The 20,364-nt window shown below is 42.5% G+C and overlaps 1 protein-coding gene across 6 annotated transcripts in view; it reads left to right on the top strand.

Moving 5' to 3' along the window:
- The window catches only part of SP3 (Sp3 transcription factor), a 29,935-nt gene extending 10,422 nt beyond the window's left edge, over nucleotides 1–19,513 (top strand). For 5 of the 6 annotated variants that reach the window (XM_069982955.1, XM_069982952.1, XM_069982953.1 and 2 more), the window contains 5 exons: nucleotides 1,512–1,601; nucleotides 10,456–11,794; nucleotides 16,014–16,203; nucleotides 17,142–17,338; nucleotides 19,183–19,513. In XM_069982955.1, the coding sequence (XP_069839056.1) occupies nucleotides 1,512–1,601; nucleotides 10,456–11,794; nucleotides 16,014–16,203; nucleotides 17,142–17,338; nucleotides 19,183–19,496 (2,130 nt within the window). In that variant the 3' untranslated portion in view covers nucleotides 19,497–19,513. The remainder of the gene's footprint in view (nucleotides 1–1,511; nucleotides 1,602–10,455; nucleotides 11,795–16,013; nucleotides 16,204–17,141; nucleotides 17,339–19,182) is intronic. The other variant, XM_069982957.1, reaches the window with a different exon arrangement.
- Nucleotides 19,514–20,364: the final 851 nt, after the last annotated feature.

Genomic DNA, 20,364 nt, shown 5'->3' with positions numbered 1-20,364 from the left:
CATCTGACGATGGGGGGGGGGGCGGTTGGGGGAGGTGTCGGCGGCAATCGGCCAGCTTCGGGTGATTCGCGGTCAGCATCGGGTGATTCGCAGGGGGGGTGGGGGGTGCCGCAGCCAGCAACGGGTGATTAGCGGGGGTGCCGCTGGCGACCATAGCCAGGTGAGACCCAGAGGGGGGTTCCCGGGTGAATCAATGGGGGGTGGGGGGGTTGCCGTGGCCAGGTTGTGGAGGGTTAGCCGCTGGCGGCCATCAGGTGGGGAGCACACATTGGGGGGAAATGGGGGTTACACACTGTTGGGGGGGGGGGGGGGTGGCTGCTTTCAGAGAGGGAGACAGTGATCAGCAGCAGCTGTCAGTGTCCTCCCTCTCTTCAGTGGGCTGGGTTAGACAACCCAGCCCATTGCAGAGACTGAGGACACGTGATGCCGTCTTGGAGGGTGCGGGCCAGGAGCAGGGAGCGGTGTCGGAGTGGACTGAGAGGTGATGATTCTCTGCATTCGGTGGGGGTGAATGCCTCTAGATAACAGCAGAACTGCAGAATCCATAATAACTTTATATTGGAAAGATGGAAAGCTACAGTTGGGCAACGTACTAATGCAAAAATAGTTTTGGGGGGAATACCCCTTTAAGGCCTTTCAAAAGAAATGGTGAAAAAATAAGTTTAGTGCACATTAAGAATGTGAAAAACCTTGTTTAAGAGTAGCTTCACACGTACCGTATCGCAGTGGATTTTCTGCTGCAGATCCGCAGCAGACTTGACTAAATGAAAATACAGCATCAAATCTGCAGATTTGACAGTGCGGATTTAGTCAAATCTGCTGCGAATTGGCAGCAGAAAATCCACTGTGATACGGTATGTGTGAATCTACCCTTTAGAGTAGTCTAGGATTATAAAAATGGCTGCTTTCTTCCAGAAATTGATGCATGCGAATCCATTTATTATCTGGTATTGCAGTTTGGCTTCATGGGAGTGATGAGGACTGGTCTGCAACACGATGCACAACCTATGGATGGGTTTGGTACTGTTTCTGAAGAAAGCAGCCATGTTTTCTAGTCCTGAGCAACCTCTTTATTGTGTAGGTCTATATTGATATACTACTGAGAGATTCTGATAACATGGCCCTTTCTGATTTCTGTTCAGATTACCAAATATATTGGCAATACACTATGGGGTAGATTTTACAAACATGGTGTAAAGTGAAACTGGCTCAGTTGCCCCCAGCAACCAATCAGATTCCACCTTTCATTTTCCAGAGAATCTGAGGAATGAAAGGTGGAATCTGATTGGTTGCTAGGGGCAACTGAGCCAGTTTTACTTTACACCATGTTTGATAAATCTCCTAATTTGAGAATTCTGCACCCGACAGAAGTCATAAGACTTGTCATCAGTCTCTTAAAAATTTGTTTGTGATTAAAAAAAAACAAAAAAAGTTTTCACATTTTTCATTTATTTTAATGTACACTAAACATTTTTACTTTTTTTTCCCCTTTTTTGCATTTCTTTTGTAAGGTCATCTTTAAAGAGCCTTTGTTAAAGCTTACCAACCTTATTAATGAAGTATGTCCCACCATGACACAGGAGCACCTCCTCATGCCACAGGTAAAGGCTGTGGTTTAAAGGTTTGAGCCTTTAAAATGACCGTACATATTAGATGGGGACCACTTGGCGCTTGGTCAGTCAGTTTTCTTTTTGCACTATTTTCCACAACAGATATAAAACATTCCCATTCACATCTACATTAGTCATGCCATGGGACCTTACATTTGTCAAAGCCATATATTTGACACTGCAGTATGACTTTTAAAGGAGTTATCTAAATGAATGAAAACTCTAGATTCGGATGTTTGTTTTTGCATTTTTTTTGCAGCAGCTAATGCATAGCCAGGCACAGGTTCCATTGGAAAAAAAATGCCTTTATAAGACAGATTCTTTTACATTTTGCACTTTAGTGCCCACTTAATGCTGAAAGCTGCTTTTCTTGGTCTATGCGATGGGCAATTTGTCTACTTGGTTTTTATCTAATTCTGTACAATGAGACAGTCCCACCTATCAGCCAGGAGCTTTGCTGGAAACCCTCCTTGTGTAAAAGTGACCACGATCAGCTGAGGAAGGGGGGAAACGCCTGATCTTCGGCTAATTGAGCTTTCTTAAAAATTTATTATCATTAGCCGCACACCTTCCTGTGTAAGCGGGGAATGGGAGGCCTATATACATTTATCTGTGCTGTCAGTTTCCAGATCACACAGCAGTGCATACTTACCTAGTGTGCTTCGGCTCTCCTGTCCAACCACTGTTTTCAGGCCCAGCCTCCAGAATGATTGTTAGCTGAAGACGCAGCAGCTGGACAGTAGAGCCAGAGAAACAGGATGCCGGATCATGTACTGCTGTGTGATCTGGTAACGGATATATGTATATCCATGCTGTCAGTTTCCATGGCTGAATGATATATGGATCATTCGTGCAGCCTAGTCACTTAATTTCTTGTACTGTGTAAAGGCACTGCAAACGAGCGCCGATCTCTCTGACCACTGCTCATTTGTGACTGACAAATATTTGAGTCTAAAAAGACCTTTATTTTGCTAGGTTTCAGAAGGAAGATGTGTTGTGACGTTAGAATATCCAAGCTTTAAAAATTAAAGGGGTATTCCAGGGAAAATCAATAATTTAGCAATGGAAAGGGTTAACCAAGGTTAACCCTTTCCTAATATACTTACCTGTCTGTTTTTGGCCCCCCAAGGAGATCTTCCGGTTCGGTGACGTCACCACCCGGCCGGCGACTGACTCTTTTCTTATTAGCAGCAGAGCACTGAACCCTGACTGACTTGTAGTGTGTAGCCAATCAGGGTTTAGTGCTCCTGCTGTACGAAGTTAGCCGGGTTCTGATCCCCCCGGCCTCCTCCTTCTCTATCATTACAGCGATCCCCCCGGCCCCCTCCCTGTGCTATAAGCCCGATCCTCCTGGCCTTCTCCTTCCTATGTAATCTGTCCTGATCAAAGATAGCTCACCCGCACCCCCCAGTGTGCTGCGGCGCCGGCCCCCGTATCGGCACTTATTGTAAGCAGCTGTTCTCAGCTGACAGGCGCTGTGTGTGTGTGAGGCAGGAGAGAGTTCATGCTTGCTCCGTACACAGCGCACTCTCTCCTGCCTCACACACACAGCGCCTGTCAGCTGAGAACAGCTGCTTACAATAAGTGCCGATACGGGGGCCGGCGCCGCAGCACACTGGGGGGTGCGGGTGAGCTATCTTTGATCAGGACAGATTACATAGGAAGGAGAAGGCCAGGAGGATCGGGCTTATAGCACAGGGAGGGGGCCGGGGGGATCGCTGTAATGATAGAGAAGGAGGGGGCCGGGGGGATCAGAACCCGGCTAACTTCGTACAGCAGGAGCACTAAACCCTGATTGGCTACACACTACAAGTCAGTCAGGGTTCAGTGCTGTGCTGCTAATAAGAAAGAGTCAGTCGCCGGCCGGGTGGTGACGTCACCGAACCGGAAGAAGAGGATCCGCGAGTCACAGCTTGGACCATCACGTGACCGGACGGGAGATCTCCTTGGGGGGCCAAAAACGGACAGGTAAGTATATTAGGAAAGGGTTAACCTTGGTTAACCCTTTCCATTGCTAAATTATTGATTTTTCCTGGAATACCCCTTTAATGACCGTTATCAGAATAGGCCATCTTAGATTAGTAAGGGTCTGAATACTGCACCCCACTTATCAGTAGTTTAAAGGGGACAAAGCGCTATTAGTTGCGGCTGCACACAGTACTGCAGAATTCGGTATAAGCAACTGTATACCCCTAGAGTTTTCACGTGGGAAGAAAATGCTCCTAAAAATGTCCCATTTGACTTAATTGGGGAATGCGCAGAAAAGGATGTGGTTTTCAACTAGCGGCACTATGAAAAATGAGTGACCTGCCTGTTTTCAGAGTAGTCCCTCTTGGAAGCTCCCATTGAAATCAGTAGAAGCTTAAAAGAAAACCCCTGAGAAACCACATGGAAAGCTGCACAGCAAGAACCCTGAATTGTGGGTAATTGATGTCTGCAATGGTGACACGCTTTTGCTCAGTGGGAACGGGGCCTTAAAGGAGAAGTCCGGCAAAATATTTTTTTAAAGTATTGCATTGCCCTCCAAAAGTTATACAAATCACCAATATACACTTATTACGAGAAATGCTTATAAAGTGCTTTTTTTCCCTGCACTTACTACTGCATCAAGGCTTCACTTCCTGGATAACATGGTGATGTCACTTCCTGGATAACATGATGATGTCACTTCCTGGATAACATGGTGATGTCACAACCCAACTTCCAGAGCTGTGTGGGCTGTGGCTGCTGGAGAGGATGATGGCAGGGGGACACTGAGGGACACAGGGCACTGGAGGGACACTGAGCATCCCTCTGACATCATCCCCTCCAGCAGCCACAGCCCGCACAGCTCTGGGAGTCGGGTTGTGACATCACCATTTTATCCAGGAAGTGACATCACCATTTTATCCAGGAAGTGAAGCCTTGATGCAGTAGTAAGTGCAGGGAAAAAAAGCACTCTATAAGCATTACCCATAATAAATGTATATTCGTTATTTGTATAACTTTGAGGGCAATACAATACTTTAAAAAAATATTTTGCCGGACTTCTCCTTTAAGGCCCCGTTCCCACTGAGCAAAAGCGTGCTCTCATGCTCTGTACGCGCTGAAGAATGAACATGTTCATTCTTCAGCGCGTACAGAGCAGGAGCGCGCGCCTCCCATAGACTCCCATTATGAGCGGGAGGCTAACTGCATTCCGCGGCGGACAATTCGCTACTTTTGCTCAGTGGGAACGGGGCCTTAGGCTCTTCTTCCCCCTGTATTGCTTTGGCTGTTGCCTCTTTATTTTTTATTTTTTTCTGCTATACTGTTAATATCTAATTTTTTACAGTAATGCTGATTACATGTCCCTTTTTAAAGGGTTTATCTGGACTTGCAAAAACATGACTGCTTTCTTCCTTAACCAGCACTCCTCCTCCTGTTTTGGTTTTGCAGCTTTGTTTCTATTGAAAATAATGGAAATAAATTGTAATACACACACAACCTGAGGACAAGGGTGGTGCCGTTTTTGCAAGAAAGTAGCTGTGTTTTTTTTTTTTTTTACATATGCTGTTTGCTGCCAGTTTTATATTGTGTAAATAAATGTAACTAAATGATCAGTGTCAGAATATGACCTAAGAATGAAAAGAGCCTTTTTTTTATGGATTTGTAAACCTAGTATAACTGAAGAAGCACTGAGTTATGCTTAAAGGGGAATTCTGTTTGTAAAAGAAATAAATAAAAAAAAATAGTACCTTTCCCACTGTTGCATAGCTCGGTCCTTGTACTTTGCAAATGCACTTGCACGCTTAGCCATTTAGTGGCTGAGCAGGCAGGTAATACACACAGGTAGTGCTGTGTAAATCTTGATTCTGCCTTTACTTTTATAACCCACGGCCCTCTGCAGCCTTTTCCCATCTTGTTTTAACCTATATTTAGTTTCCTAGTTTCAGCCTGTAGCCTTCCTTGGCTCAGGACATGGGACCAGATTCAATAACTGCTGCTGACTAGGTGGAGCCTACCTGCTCTCTTCTCTCTTCATATTATTGGCAGGATCAAGCACAGTTTTGTATGTGCATTGATTCTTCTGACCCACATGATTACCCGATGGCCATATGATCGAGGGTCACTTAGGAGATAGAGGCACTAGGTTATCATTGGTCCATATGATGCCTGCGCTGCACTTACACGTGATAATAATGATTGAGGTGTGTTCTAAAGTTTTGCATTCGTTCTTTGCAAATAGTTGTGGATATATAAGGGGGGGGGGGTTTACCTGTACTGATCAATTTGAGTTAACTTTTCTATGATTTAATGGAGGAATAAAAGTTAAGTTTCTACCTACACCGGATGCTGTCATGCACTCTCCTCTATATTACATATCAATGTCTGTGACCACCAGACTTTGCCTGTTAAACCATATCCTGTCTCATTGACTACAGAGACAGGAGGAAGTTATTTGGAGCAGGAAACCTCACACAGGGGCATTATTGCAGTCATGTTAGATGATGTCACTCGCACACACAACCTGCCTAACGCTTTCCACTACACAGCTGTGCCCGCACTGCAGAACCTTAACATTGCCCAGTATATAAAGGCTGGGTTCTCAGCCATTGCAGCCTTTGCCTAAAATATAGGACAAAGTAGCAGTGTGATAGTGTGCTGTGCTGTTTGAAATTATAAGTGTTTAATTTTTTCTTCTTTTTTTTCTTTTTGTGGGGATAAGTACCCAGAACATCTTGGTATTTGTTTCTCCTTTGTTTTATATTAGATGGCATGTTGTACCTCCAATAGTCAAGTTTTTCATTCATGCAGATAAAGCAAACACGTTTGTACTACTCTAGGCCCCTACGTGATAGTATACCTCTGGCTATAGGAGAGACCAGTCGCTCATATGTATATTTAGAAATGAGAAAGGTGCCTACCCTTTCAAAGTCACTCCATATACCGATGACTCGTGTACCTTTGCTTTCATATCTGAGGACGTTCTTACTTGACTCCTGTAAGCGTTACAATTTCAGCACCCCACTCTCCTGGTTTGGGGAGTTGATCGGCAGGAGTCTGTGTCCTAAAAAGGTTTTTATCTATAAAATACTTATCACTCCTAGCCCAGCAACTAATCCGCCTAATCCTGCGTTTTAGGTGCCCAGACAGTCTACAAACAGCTGACCTTCATGTTACCTCTTCCTTTTCCCTCGGCCCCTCCCCCCTCCATAAGGATAGAATGGAGAGAGCAGAGCCCGTCTTCACTGGCTTCTCTGTAATGAAGACGTGTTTGCCTGATAATGCACAGATAAGAAGTCGGGGGGGAGGCTGGGAGATTGCTTCTTGAGTACAGAAGGAGGCTTTTTTGGCTCATCGCTCATACTACTGATTTCTGCAATTAAAAAAAAAGACAGTTACACTTTAAGAGGCCCCGTACCTCGATACATACACACATATTCGTCTATATGGGAGATAATACGTGTGATGTATAGGACCATATCTTTGCCCAGGCCCCTACTGAACTTATAGTGAAATGTTGTTGTAATGTTCTATTGTTTTGATTGCTTTCTGTGTTCTACAACTATTAGAATTTTTTTTTTACTGTATTTGTAAATGATCGATGCAATATCTGATACACTACCTACTGGTAGTATTTACCACCTGTCTTATGCATTCGTGGATAAATGTCTGTACACTATTGCAAAATTCAACAAAAATATATAAAAAATATATATACAGTGGTACCTCGGATTACGAGTGTTTTGAAAGACTAGCTCAGGCTTTTTAAAAATTGTGACTCGGTTAACGAGCATTGCTTCGTAATACGAGCAGCTCCCGCTGTGCCTGCATCCTAATCCTTTGGGTTCTTCACGCCCTCTACACTGTTTAATCACACTCCGGGGCTGCTGCCTGCCTCTCACATACACATTCCACAGCACTCCCACCATTACAGTGTCCCAGGAGCTTGTCAGCTTGTACTGGTGTGTGGAGGGCAGCCAGCGTGCTTGTGTGCAGGTACCTGACGATTCCCATCGTGTCCAGCCTCTGCTGGGTCTGCCCTGTTCCTCTGTGATCCTCCTGTGTCCTGGTCTCTGCTTCCAGCTCTGTCACTAGTGGTGAAGGGTGCTGCAGCAGGAAGCAGAGAGCCCGGACAGGTTATTAACCCTTGCAGCACCCTTGTAATGGTACATGGACCTGGACTGTGTGTCTGTCATTTTATTGCATCAGCCCTAGGAAGGATTTGGTGGGGTGGGGGGCTGTAATGCAGCAGGGCTGATGAGTTTCTTAACCCCTGCTGCACCCTCATCTGGACCACTATGTATAAGAGGTGGGGGGATGATGTTGCAGCACCCCCTCTGAAGGATTTGGATGCACAAATCCTTAGTGCAGGCAGAGAAATGTATTTAAAGTTGTCTCTGCCCTGTATTCTCTGGCCAGTTTCAGCTTCCTGATGACACCCTAAACAACTTAACCCTTGCAATCCTGCTGGTGTGTACTGTGCATATAATCAAGGGATAAACTATACTGGTACACAGTGATATTTTGAGGTGTGGAACCAGTTGTCTGCATTTCAATGATTTCTTATGGGAAAATTTGCTTTGGTTTAAGAGTGGATTTGGATTACAAGCACTGTCCCGGAACGAATTATGCTCGTAACCAAGGCACCACTGTATAAAGTGATCCTTGAAGGAATGCAAAATAATTGTTTTCTGCTTAGAAATGCACTCTAAGGCCCCGTTCACTCTACGGAATCCTGCCTTCTATCAGTTTGAAGGGGAGGGCTTGGGCGCCTCCGCACCTCTCCGCTCAATTCTCTGATCGAAGAGGCATGCAAGCCCTCCCATTCAAACTGATAGAAGGCCGTATTCTGCGCCGAGTCTGTGCAGCACAGATAGCCTAATAAACGTGCAGCCCGGCAGCAAAGATTACAGGAGCGCATAATGTGTGCGCTTCTGCCATTGCATCTGACAGCTACTTACCGTGCCTACCGGCTTACACACATTCACCGGAAGTGGTGTGGACTACACTGGTTGTGCTGGTGCTGGGAGAAGGCAGCGTAGTCCACACCACTTCTGGTGAACATGTAAGCCAGCCAGCAAAGGGGGAGTTGGTGAGTAGTTGTCTGATGCGATGACAGGAGTGCACACATTATGCGCTCCTGTCATTTCTGCTGCTGGAGGGGGTGGGGGCTGCACATTGGGGGATCTGTGCCGCCATCCGCACTAGGACATTCACTTCAATGGTTCCCAAGATTGTCCGTGATCAGGCCATGGACAATTTGAGGGGACAATGTTTTCCATAAAATCTCATAAAGACCTACTATAGTAATGTTTTAAGATTTTTCTCTAGTTAGACATCATACTGTTTAATCACTGTTTCATTGAGTTTTGGCTAGTTGTATTTTATATGTGGTACATATATATATATATATATATATATATATATATATATATATATATATATATATATATATATATATATATATATATATTATAATATATATATATATATTTTTTTTACAGTCTACTTGTTTGCTTACTATTCAGGAAGGGCCCGCTGATAACAGCCCCGGCTTACTGAAAAATGAACTTGTAAAGCCCAGCACAGCTGTGTTCTAGCCTGCAACTTGAAGCGTTACTTTTAAGAAAACTTTTGACATGTCATAAGTTTTGACTGGTTGGAGTTATAGTGCTAGGACCCCCCACAGATCCATAGATACAGGGGTTAGAAGAGGATGGCAGCATGCTGCACTCCTTTGTTCACTGTTCAGTGTGTCTCATTGCAGAAGTCTATGGAGCCCGACTCCTGCAAAGAGCCAAAGTGAGCACCATGCTGCTGCACACTTCTCTCAGCTGTATCTATAGATCTGTGGAAGTCTCTGCAGGAAGACCCCTAACTGATCAAAAATTTGACATGTCTGTGTGACATTTGCCAACTAGCTAGGCCATAGAGTAAGGTTCCATTTTGATGGTTCCCTGAGGTTTTGTTCCTGCCCAGTTACAGTGGATGGACAGGTGCCTGTATAGTGCACATATAGGGAGAGATCTGTCAGTCTTAAGGCCCTATTCCACGGAACGATTATCGTTCGTATTCGGACGATATCGGACGATAATCGTCTGGTGGAATAGAGTGCAACGATCAGCCGACATCGTTCATGTCGGCTGATTGTTGCAGTCGCTTGTTTTTCAACATGTTGAAAAACAAGCGACTGATATAGCAGCGATCTGCTGCCGTCGCTCCGTTGAATATCCTATGGGCTGCCCTGACGATCAGCGATCCCCCGGGCAGCCCCCCCCGCAGCTCCCCGCCGCCCCCTCCCGCACTCACACGCTCGCTGCAGCTGCGTTGAATAGCGGCGGCAGCGAGCGGGGAACGAGGAGCAAACGAGCGCTGAGAGCGCTCGTTTGCTCCTCTAAACGACCTGTGAAATAGGGGCATTACAGAACTGGATGAGGAGAAGTGAATGACGACCTAACAGACTTTTTTTTATTTTTTCTTAAATGTTTGTCTGGTTCTCACACCTAGTTAGAAATCAGTATTATAGCCTATGAATATAAATTGACACTAGAATAGACTATATTTTGTCACAGTGCTGCATTTATATTTTGTCATGATCATCTTATGGGTGTTTGAGATGAGGTCTGGGAATATAATCTAGAATAATCTCAATAGATCGCAAACAATGTTTATTTTTAGGTAGAGCTATATATATATATAATATATATATATATATATATATATATATATATGTGTATATATATATATATATGTGTATATATATATGTGTATATATATATGTGTATATATATATATATATATATATATATATATATATTCTTGCTTTTATACTCTGCAGGTTCCTCTTGTCTGATAATAATTGTCCTTCTTTTTTATACAGACCGAGGATTTGACAGCTGTGCAATTGACAGGAGGACCCAATAGGTGGGAAGTCTTGACTACAGCCCAAGCTGCACTGAAAGATGAAGCAGGAAATATAGTTCAGCTTCCCAGCGGTGCTACTGTAACGTCAAGTGGACAGTATGTGCTGCCCATTCAGACTCTGCAGAATCAGCACCTCTTTTCTGTAGCACAAGGAACAGACACTGCCAATGGCACGCTTTCTAATGTTCAGTATCAAGTTATCCCCCAGCTTCAGACATCCGATGGTCAGCAGGTCCAGCTTGGCTTCGCCACCTCTTCTGATAATGGTGGTTTAGATCAAGAATCCGGTCAGATTCAGATTATCCCTGGAAACTCGGCTAGTCTTTTGTCATCAAATCCAAATATATTAACACAAGCTGGCCAGCTTCAGCAGATTCAAGGAGTTACAATTGGTGGCTCAACTTATGGAGGACAAACCCAAGTTGTTGCTAATGTCCCACTTGGTCTTCCCGGTAACATAACTTTTGTTCCTATAAATAGTGTTGACCTAGATTCCCTGGGTCTGTCTGGTAGCTCAGAAGCCATGACTGGCATTACGGCAGATGGACACTTGATAAGTGCAGGACAAGCCATAGATGGCTCTGATGCTTCTGAAAGGACTGCAGAGCAAGAACATGTTTCTCCTGAAGGTGGCGAAACAAACTCAGAAGCAGACTTGTATGTGCCAACCTCTTCTTCATCTCAGCTTCCTGTTACTATAGACAGTACAGGGATGCTTCAGCAGAGTGGAAATAGTTTGGCTGAGAGTCCATCTGGGCATGTACAAACAACTGATCTTCAGGGAAACTACATCCAGACTTCAATTTCTGACGAGTCACAGAATATTCAGGTCTCTACATCGCAACAAATGGTACAGCAAATCCAGCTTCAAGATAGTCAGCAGCCCACCAGTCAAGCCCAGCTTGTGCAAAGCATTGCGCAACAGGCGATCCAGGCAGTCCAGGCTGGAGGTCAAGGCATATCGTCACAAGCTTTGCAAAACCTTCAGTTGCAGCTGAACCCTGGAACGTTCTTGATTCAAGCCCAAACAGTGACTCCTTCCGGCCAAATTGCCTGGCAGACATTTCAAGTACAAGGTGTGCAGAACTTGCAAAACTTGCAGATTCAGAATTCTTCTCCTCAACAGATAACGTTGACGCCTGTGCAGACACTCACACTTGGCCAAGTTGGCGGAGGAGGTACTCCAGTTAGTTTAAGTACTGGTCAGTTGCCAAACCTACAGACTGTTACAGTAAACTCTGTGGATGCTGCGGGTATCCATTTGCAGCACGGAGAGCACTCTGACAGCCCAACAGGTAGGTGGTTGTTTGCCTCATGTCATTGTTATACTTCTAGAACTGAACAAATGAGATGAGTGGTCTGCAGGCCTGAAAAAGTCTAGTTGGCTACAGGGAGAGCTGAGTGGCACTTTAAGGTGTTATCCAGGATTAGAAGAAGCCATGCTGCTTTCTTCCAAAAACAGCACCACCCCTGGGACCGGTTTGTGTGTGGTAATACAATTAAGCCCTATCCACTTTAATTGAACTGAGCTGCAAAACCACACCCAAAATGAGGACAGGAAAAGTGCTGTTTCTGGAAGAAAACAGTCATGCTTTTCTAAGTCTGGACAATTACCTTTAAGGCTATGTTCATACAGTATTTTCGGTCAGTTTTTTTTCAACCAAAACAGAGTGTGGATTGAAAGCACAGGCTGTGTTCAATTGAAATTGAGTGTTTAGCCGTCATTTAATAGCAGAATTGTTGTTAAATGATTGTTTTCAATCCATTCCTAGTTTTGGTTTAAAAATACTGAGCAAAAATACTGTGTGGGAACATAGCCTAAAAGAGTACTAACATCTCAACTAATATAGTTATACCTGTAGGACTAAAGTTAAATGATTTTTGCTAATACATTCATTTAGTAAACTTGATTCCTTCTCCTGCAATGCTGTTCCTTTCCTCTTCTTGTTTACAGCTTCTTGTTTAGGTTACAGACCACCACTCTGATATTTATATGGTTATAGTGGATATACAGGTGGTGGTTGATAACCTAGACAATGAGGAGGAAATCAGTGTCATATCTTTAGGGGGTAAATTTGCTAAGTGAATGTATTTGCAAAAACATTTAGGAGAAGTCCAGCAAAATTTTTTATTAAGTATTTTATTGCCTCACAAAAGTTATGCAAATCACCAATATACACTTATTACGGGAAATGCACATAGTGTTTTTTTTCCCTGCACCTACTACTGTATCAAGGCTTCACTTCCTGGATAACATGGTGATGTCACGACCCGACTCCCAGAGCTGTGCGGGCTGTGGCTGCTGGAGAGGATGATGGCAGGGGGATGCCCAGTGTCCCTCCAGTGCCCTGTGTCCCTCAGTGTCCCCCTGCCAATATCCTCTCCAGCAGCCACAGCTGTGGCTGCTGGTCACCAGTATCTATCATAAAAGAAAGGACCCTGCCAATAAGAAATAAAAAAGGGAACATTTGTTTAATTTAATGCATTACCCCTTTAAATAAAAAGCAGTCCAGTATGGCCGAAAATCTCAAGTTATAAGGCACACTGGTTATTCGTAATGGATTGGGTACAATTAGTGGCTTTCTCAGTTAGGACGCATCATTAGAAAATGACCAACTATTTAAAGATGTCCCAAGAAATTCAAAAAAGGGAGGAAGGCAGGGGCCGCTGGAAAATAACAAAGTATACTCGGCCATTCCCGTTCCACTGCTTCCAGGTTTTGTTGATTGCCACTGGGTGTCATTTTTGGCTAGAATCCGGGTACCTTAGGTATCTTGCTCTTCGTCAAGGCCTGGCTAAGTTATTGCATGCTCAGCCAGTCAGTGACCAGGTCAGTGTCCCATCCCAATCACTCATTGGCTGAGCGGGTAACTGATTACGCGGGTATGAGACTTTGCAGCTGGGAGAGCTGCAGGTGGCCGGTGGCTGTCAATGGGACCCCGAAAGCAGTGCTGTGGGGAACAGGGACAGGTAAGTTTACTTTTTCCCGCTACCCCTACCTTACTCCTTTTTGTGGGACTTCTCCTTTGAATCAAATTTTTAAGACTGTTCAGTGTTTTTTAATTCTCAATCATACTATAAAATCCTGAAATCTTGCAGTTTTTATTTCCCTACTAGGCTTAAAACAAAGCTGAGACTACTTGTCCTGTACAGATCATCCCCCCCAGCAGTGCCCTCCTTATCAACAGAGATAGGAGAACAGTGACAGGTGACACCAGTATATAGATAAGAGAGACGCAATGGCTGTTACTCACAATTCCTCTTGGGGAATGGGCCAAAGAGCATGCTCTCAAGTGTATCCCATACAAAGAATAGGGTCTGGAGATGTTCATTGTGTTAGTGGGAATGGGGCTTGGTGTAAAGCATGTCACTAAATGCTGTTAAAACGGCTTAGGTGAGATGTCAGCCTTCTGAATAATGTTCTACAAATTAAATGTAAACAATTACAATCAGAAAATGGAAACAGATTCTAAATAAAATATCTGACCATCTAACTAAAGAGTCATATCATGCAGCATTGGACTACCGCTGGCTGCAGAAGTTGGATACAGACCTATGGCTGCCTGGAAACATAATTACAGCTGCAGGCCATAGGCTGTATCTGTTTTCCAGGACTCCCCAGGCTTTGCTGAGCTCTTGAAGTGCAGTTATATAACACAGAAGAAATGGGCTGCACCTATCTGGTGATAGTCAAATTAAAACCTGCTGTACTAATCTTTCTGGTTTACTAGCCTTCCAAAGCTAAAACATATGGTATACCATACTGTGCTAAATATTATCACTGGACTATTTGGTAGTTTGCCAGTGACAGAGACTGTGTTGTCCGTTCTGACAACAGAATATAGATGCTTTGGAAGGCGTACCAGTTTGTCTATATTGCTACCATGTAGATATTCATATCTGTGGGGTTTTGAATTCCGCAAACATGTAATACCTTCCTTCTGAGTATTGTTTCTTGCAAAATTGAGGTTAGTAGGAAAGGGGCAAATCATGTGACTACAGGATCAGTGTGTTATGATAAAGACATGGGAACTAAAAATAATAATTTGTTATTGAAGTTATACACACCACAAGTTTTTTTTTTTTTTTTTTTACAATTCTTTTGAAAAGTTGTAACTTTGTAAGTAAAGTTAATAGAAAATATAAAATTTTCATTGACGGGGAGCAGTAAAGGGCAACATGACCCCTGTGACCATGGGACTTGTGAGGAACTGCAGGGCAGCATTAGCAATACTGATTGTCCTCAAATGTCTATTTAAATGCATTTTACCATTGGAATAGACATTACACTAGGTGACTGGCAGTTATCCCCACTTGCTCTTCTTAACTGTGCAGCAGCTGTCGAGCTACTGGCACAGGCTGCTTCACCTACTGTAAGCAGGGAACATGGTTACTATGAGGGCACAGGAGGAGACATTTTTGCTATGGGGCACAGCAAAAGACATCATTACTATGGGGGGCACAGCAGAGCTACTATTGGCTATAGGTGGCTGCAGATGTATCTGGGAAGGCGGAAGAAGTTGCAAGGTTGGGAGGGTTTGGTCAACGAGGGGGGGGGGGGGGTTGGTGCAGTTCACAGCTCTGCCCAAGGGCCCATAATATTGTACTCTATTGCTAACATGCAATACAATAGACAGGAGGGAGACTTTGTATCACATTGTATGCAGCAGCGTTGCTGATATCTTAACTCTGCAGGACCAGGGCTTTTGAAGCACTGCAGTTCCTGACACAACTGTTGGTGGCAACATGGCGCTATGTCACCCCTTACTGCTGCAAAGCAATGAAAACTTTCGGAAAGTAATGCTATATATACACCGTGTAAGGTGAACCCCTGACAATCATCTTAAAAGTCAGGGGTCGTTTTATATGCCCAGTCGCATTAACGCCGGAAAATACAGTGTAATATATCTATCCCATATGAAAAGAACAGTAGAAGAGGTTATGGTAGTTGCCGGGCCAACAAACTTTGGAAAGTTTGCATGTAGGTTTATAGAAGTTTGGGGCATGAGGGTAATAAAGGGGTATCTCAGAGCCACCGTTCACCCACTATATTGCAGAATTTTAGTACATTCTTGTTAGATATTGCAGCATGAGCTGAATTACTATTCGGAGCTCTGTGTTCTACATATCCATTACATTATGGGGTGCTCAAAAATATAACCTTATAGCGTGCTTTATTGCAGCTGAATTCTTGCCTATAAACAGTGTTTAACAATTATGGAGAATAATTGCGCAAGGTCATTTTGAGGATACATGGTAACATCTGCTGTGTCTTCCTTTGGTTTTATTACAGTTGTATTGTTCTTTGTATCTTCATGTAGCCTCATCCTGAAATGGAAAAGTGAAAAGCAAATAGGTGCAACACTTCACAATAGAAACATCAAATTGGTGATTTTGCAGCCTACTGCAAAGTGTGAGCTGTAGTATTTTGTGAAGCCGCACAAGTTTATGCTTTTATTATAAATTGTTATATCTTAAAGCCTCAATCACTTTCATTTCTTACATTCTAAATAGCTATACGAATTAAAGAAGAAGAACCTGATCCAGAGGAGTGGCAACTAACTGGTGACTCTACAGTCAATACCAATGATTTAACCCACCTGAGAGTCCAGGTTGTTGATGAACTTGACCAACCAAATCAAGAGGGAAAAAGGCTTAGAAGAGTGGCATGTACTTGTCCCAACTGTAAAGATGGAGCTGGAAGGTCGGTAGCCAGCTTTCCAGTAAAATTGTTGTTCCTTTTGCTTACATTATTATGTGTCCCGAGAAGAGAGAGGATGTCTGAAAATTATATAAAAAGGGCTTTGGGGGAGATTTATCAAGCATGGTTTAAAGTTAAACTGGCTCAGTTGCCGCTAGCAACCAATCAGATTCCACTTTTCATTTTCCAAAGAGTCTGTGAGGAATGAAAGGTGGAATCTGGTTGCTAGAGGCAACTGAGCCAGTTTTACTTTACACCATGTTTGATAAATTTCCCCATTAATGTCTGTTTTTTCCCTTTGGAAATGTTGCCATTTCTAGCAATTTAAAAAAAAAAATTAGGAATAGAAAAACAGCTGCTTACAAAAACAGTTCCATAACTGTCCTTTTTTTTTTTTTTTTTTTTTTTTTTTTTTTTTAAATCATGGATAATCCCTTTAAATGGGCACTGTCACTTAGTGTACCTGTTATAAAACACTTTTGAGAGGACCACAGCTGTATAGTAGCCCATTTTATGTCTTTTTTTTATTTTTTTTATTTTTATTTTTTTTTATTCTGTTGTAGGGGCTTAGAGTATGTCCACACATACTATATATGCTGCAGATTTGATGCAGTGTTCAGATGTTTATGTTGACTTAAGCAACATCAAATTTGCAGTGTATACTGTACTTGTGAACATGCTCTGTTCACACGGAGTAAAACTGGCGGAATCCTGCCAGCCTGTGTGTCATACTGGCAGTCTATGGATATTATTCTGCACAGAGGAGGCGCGCACGCCTCCCATAGACTTCCAGTATGACAGGGAGGCTGGCGGGATTCTGCATTCCAACAGTTTAACTCCATGTGAACGACGCCTTACCTATGCATCTTCTTTTTTTTTGTTTTGTTTGTGTTTGCTTATGTGGATATCTTTTATTTATTAATTTATCTTAACTGTATTAGGGGTACCAACCTGGGGAAGAAAAAGCAACACATCTGTCATATCCCAGGATGTGGTAAAGTATATGGTAAAACATCACATCTAAGAGCTCATCTGCGCTGGCATTCTGGAGAACGTCCATTTGTTTGTACTTGGATGTTCTGTGGCAAAAGGTTTACAAGAAGTGATGAACTACAGCGACATAGAAGGACACATACTGGTAAGAATTGATGGTCATTTTGGTGTTTTAAGGGATTTACCAGTCTCTGTTCTTCAAGGGATTTTACAGGGACTTTTTAATTGATGGCCTATCCTCAGGACATTGGCAACCCCAGATGATCAGCAGTTTGGCAGAGATGCGGCTTCAGCACAAATAGTGTTGGGAGAAGACTGCACCTTTCATTTTAAAGTGCTCAGCTCCCATTCACTTCATTATGGCGTATAGTCACCCCGCCATTAGTGTTAGAGTCCTGGAAAACCCATTTAAGAGTTGTACAATGCCAAGTTGCAATAAATCCTTTAACTTACTTTGATACTTTCCCAGGATCCATGTGATCCTTCTGTTGGTAGAGTTTAATCCTTTTTATTTTTTTATTTTGTATTTATAATTTTTTTTTTTAGAAACTGGTAATTTAGATTTGTTTGGGGGTAATTGCTCATTAATGCACCTTTTTCCCAACAAACACCTTGCTCACCTGATGGGCAAGTTGTGGAGGAGGCCTGACCTGCTTCCGCACCTAATTTATCATGACTTACGCACAGGTCTTGATAATTCTCCCATTCTGTATTTTCAACCCCAGTGTATTTCAAGTCTCTTGTTTGCAACATTCAGTTGTCACTTAGACCATTAGTCTAAGTCCATCTGAAATTCGTAGGTGTACCGTACCTTTCAGTGTAGTAGCAGTTTATGATTATAGCTGTGTACTTATCAAGCAGAGCTGAAAAGCAGCCATTATTGAGGAAAATAAACAGCAGGTAAGAATCAGCCATATTGTTTAAAGGGGTTATCCACCTAAGAGCTAAAAAAATTTAAATGCTAGCTGGTCTTTCTCACCAAGTTCCCCTGAGTATTTTAAGCCATCTCCTGTCTTTCTAGCTGCTGCCATTCCTAAGTTACAATTTTTTCTAAAAGCCGATCTATAACCAGAAAACTACATTTCCCATCACGCATTTCCCTGATTGGTCCGTTTGCGAAATCTCCCCCTTAGCTTTCTTTCCTGTCCACTGCTGTCATTACTATTGTACAGTAAACACAGGACTGCATCACATCACCCCAGTATGTATTCCATACTAGCTGATGATGTAGCAGAGCTGACGTGTGCACGGTGTAGCTATGTGCTGCAGAACTGCATCTGTTTACCAGGGGATGGGGGGGTGTATTGTAGGTTTAGATTTCTGCTTGCTGACTGTGAATGAAAACTTTCTAGTTCCCTTCAGATTTTAAGAACATCTATAACACTTACAATACAATCTATAACCCTTACAATATACAGAGCTGTGACACAAAGACAGGTACATATACCTGCATTCACTGACAACAAGCATAGATAGAACTATAACTCTTCATATTACAAACATCTAGGCTCAGGGACACATGTAAGTCTATGGAAGCAGCACAGGTGCGTGGAGATGATGCAGTTAATGTCTCCTTGGGGACGGGGTATCAAGTCAATAGATAACCTGGCCACCAGAGAGGAGGTCACATATCCTGTGTCTACAAAGGGAGGGAGGAAGAGGGAGTAGCGTGTTGTCAGAGAGAGGACACAGAAAAAGATTTTAAATGTCCAGAGTGGATAAGTATGAGGGAAAAAAATCAGGTAAAGGCTGCAAGATAGGTCATACATGTCTGTTAGACATAGGGCGGTATTGGGGAGAGGTATTGTTTAGAATATTGCTTTTGTTACCCAAATAACCCCTTTAACAGTGGCTGATTTTTTTTTTTTTTTTTTCTGGACATTAGGTTCTGATAGTTTTTTTTTTTTTTTTTTTTAAATTGACCATGGTTTTACGCTGTAAAGAAATGTTTTGTTACATTTTTAATCAAATTAACTTCTCAATCAACAGGTGAAAAGAAGTTTGTGTGCCCAGAGTGTTCCAAGCGATTTATGAGAAGTGATCACCTTGCCAAACACATTAAAACCCATCAGAATAAGAAAGGCATTCATGCCAGCAGCGCTGTATTGGCATCAATAGAAGCTAAGCCAGATGATACATTGATAACTGCCGAAGGTACAACCCTTATCCTTGCAAACATTCAACAGGGGTCTGTATCCGGCATAGGAACTGTAAATACAGGCACCAGCAGTCAAGATCTCCTCTCCAATTCAGAGATTCCCCTACAGCTTGTCACAGTTTCTGGAAATGAGACACTTGAGTAAATATCACACAACACCTATTAATTGTGGTTATTTTTATACAGTAGTGAGGAAAAAAAAACAATGTTCTTGAGTTCTTAGATATCTTTTTATTGATGTGCAAACTTTTTTGGATTGACAGTAACTTGGTTATACATGACACTGAAATGCCTTACTTTGTATGCTATTCCATAAGTATGAAGAAATGGTAAAATTGCATGGCTTTTGTAGGTACTTTTGGAATCTAGAATTGATGAAATTTTACCATGACACATACGAGTATAAATAATATTGACAGATGGATATGGTAGTCTAACCAAATGCATCAATCCTGTGTGGTTTAGTGTAAAAAGAAAAAAAAAACTTAAAAAAAATCATCAAAAACAAGAAAAAAATTAAGAACATGTTGGTATTTATCTATTGTAAGATAACAAAGTTGATGGGTAACAAAGACATTATGTTATGGGATGAAATTTTGTAATTTTCTCAATGACTGGAATTTTTATTATGCATAAACTGACAAATCATGTTTCCCAGCTCACGTATAGCCTGGCTTCGGTTTCACCACCACTCACCAACTTACCAAAATTTAACAACCGATTTTTTTTTTTTTTGTTTTAACTAGGTGAACCTATGTACACAATTTTTTAAAAAATGTTTCTTGTAAAAAAAAAAATCTACAACAAGGTTTTTAACCTGGCTGCAGCCACTGTCTGGATTGTTTAAAAATTCAAAAGGAAAAAAAAAATTAAAAGCCATGCGCAAACGTTAATTTGCCAAACCAAATCTTGCTGAAAAATTGCTTAAGTCATGGAGGCAATATAACCAACGTAGAAAGACTTTGTAGGTTGACGCATTTTTGTTTGTTTTTGGAATGGTTAATAGTTTTGAT

The sequence above is a fragment of the Dendropsophus ebraccatus genome, chromosome 9, assembly GCF_027789765.1.
Source record: "Dendropsophus ebraccatus isolate aDenEbr1 chromosome 9, aDenEbr1.pat, whole genome shotgun sequence".
In the NCBI taxonomy this organism is placed as follows: Eukaryota; Metazoa; Chordata; class Amphibia; order Anura; family Hylidae; genus Dendropsophus; species Dendropsophus ebraccatus.
The sequence above is the reverse complement of the archived record's forward strand: the minus strand, read 5'-3'. Positions and strand labels throughout refer to the sequence as shown.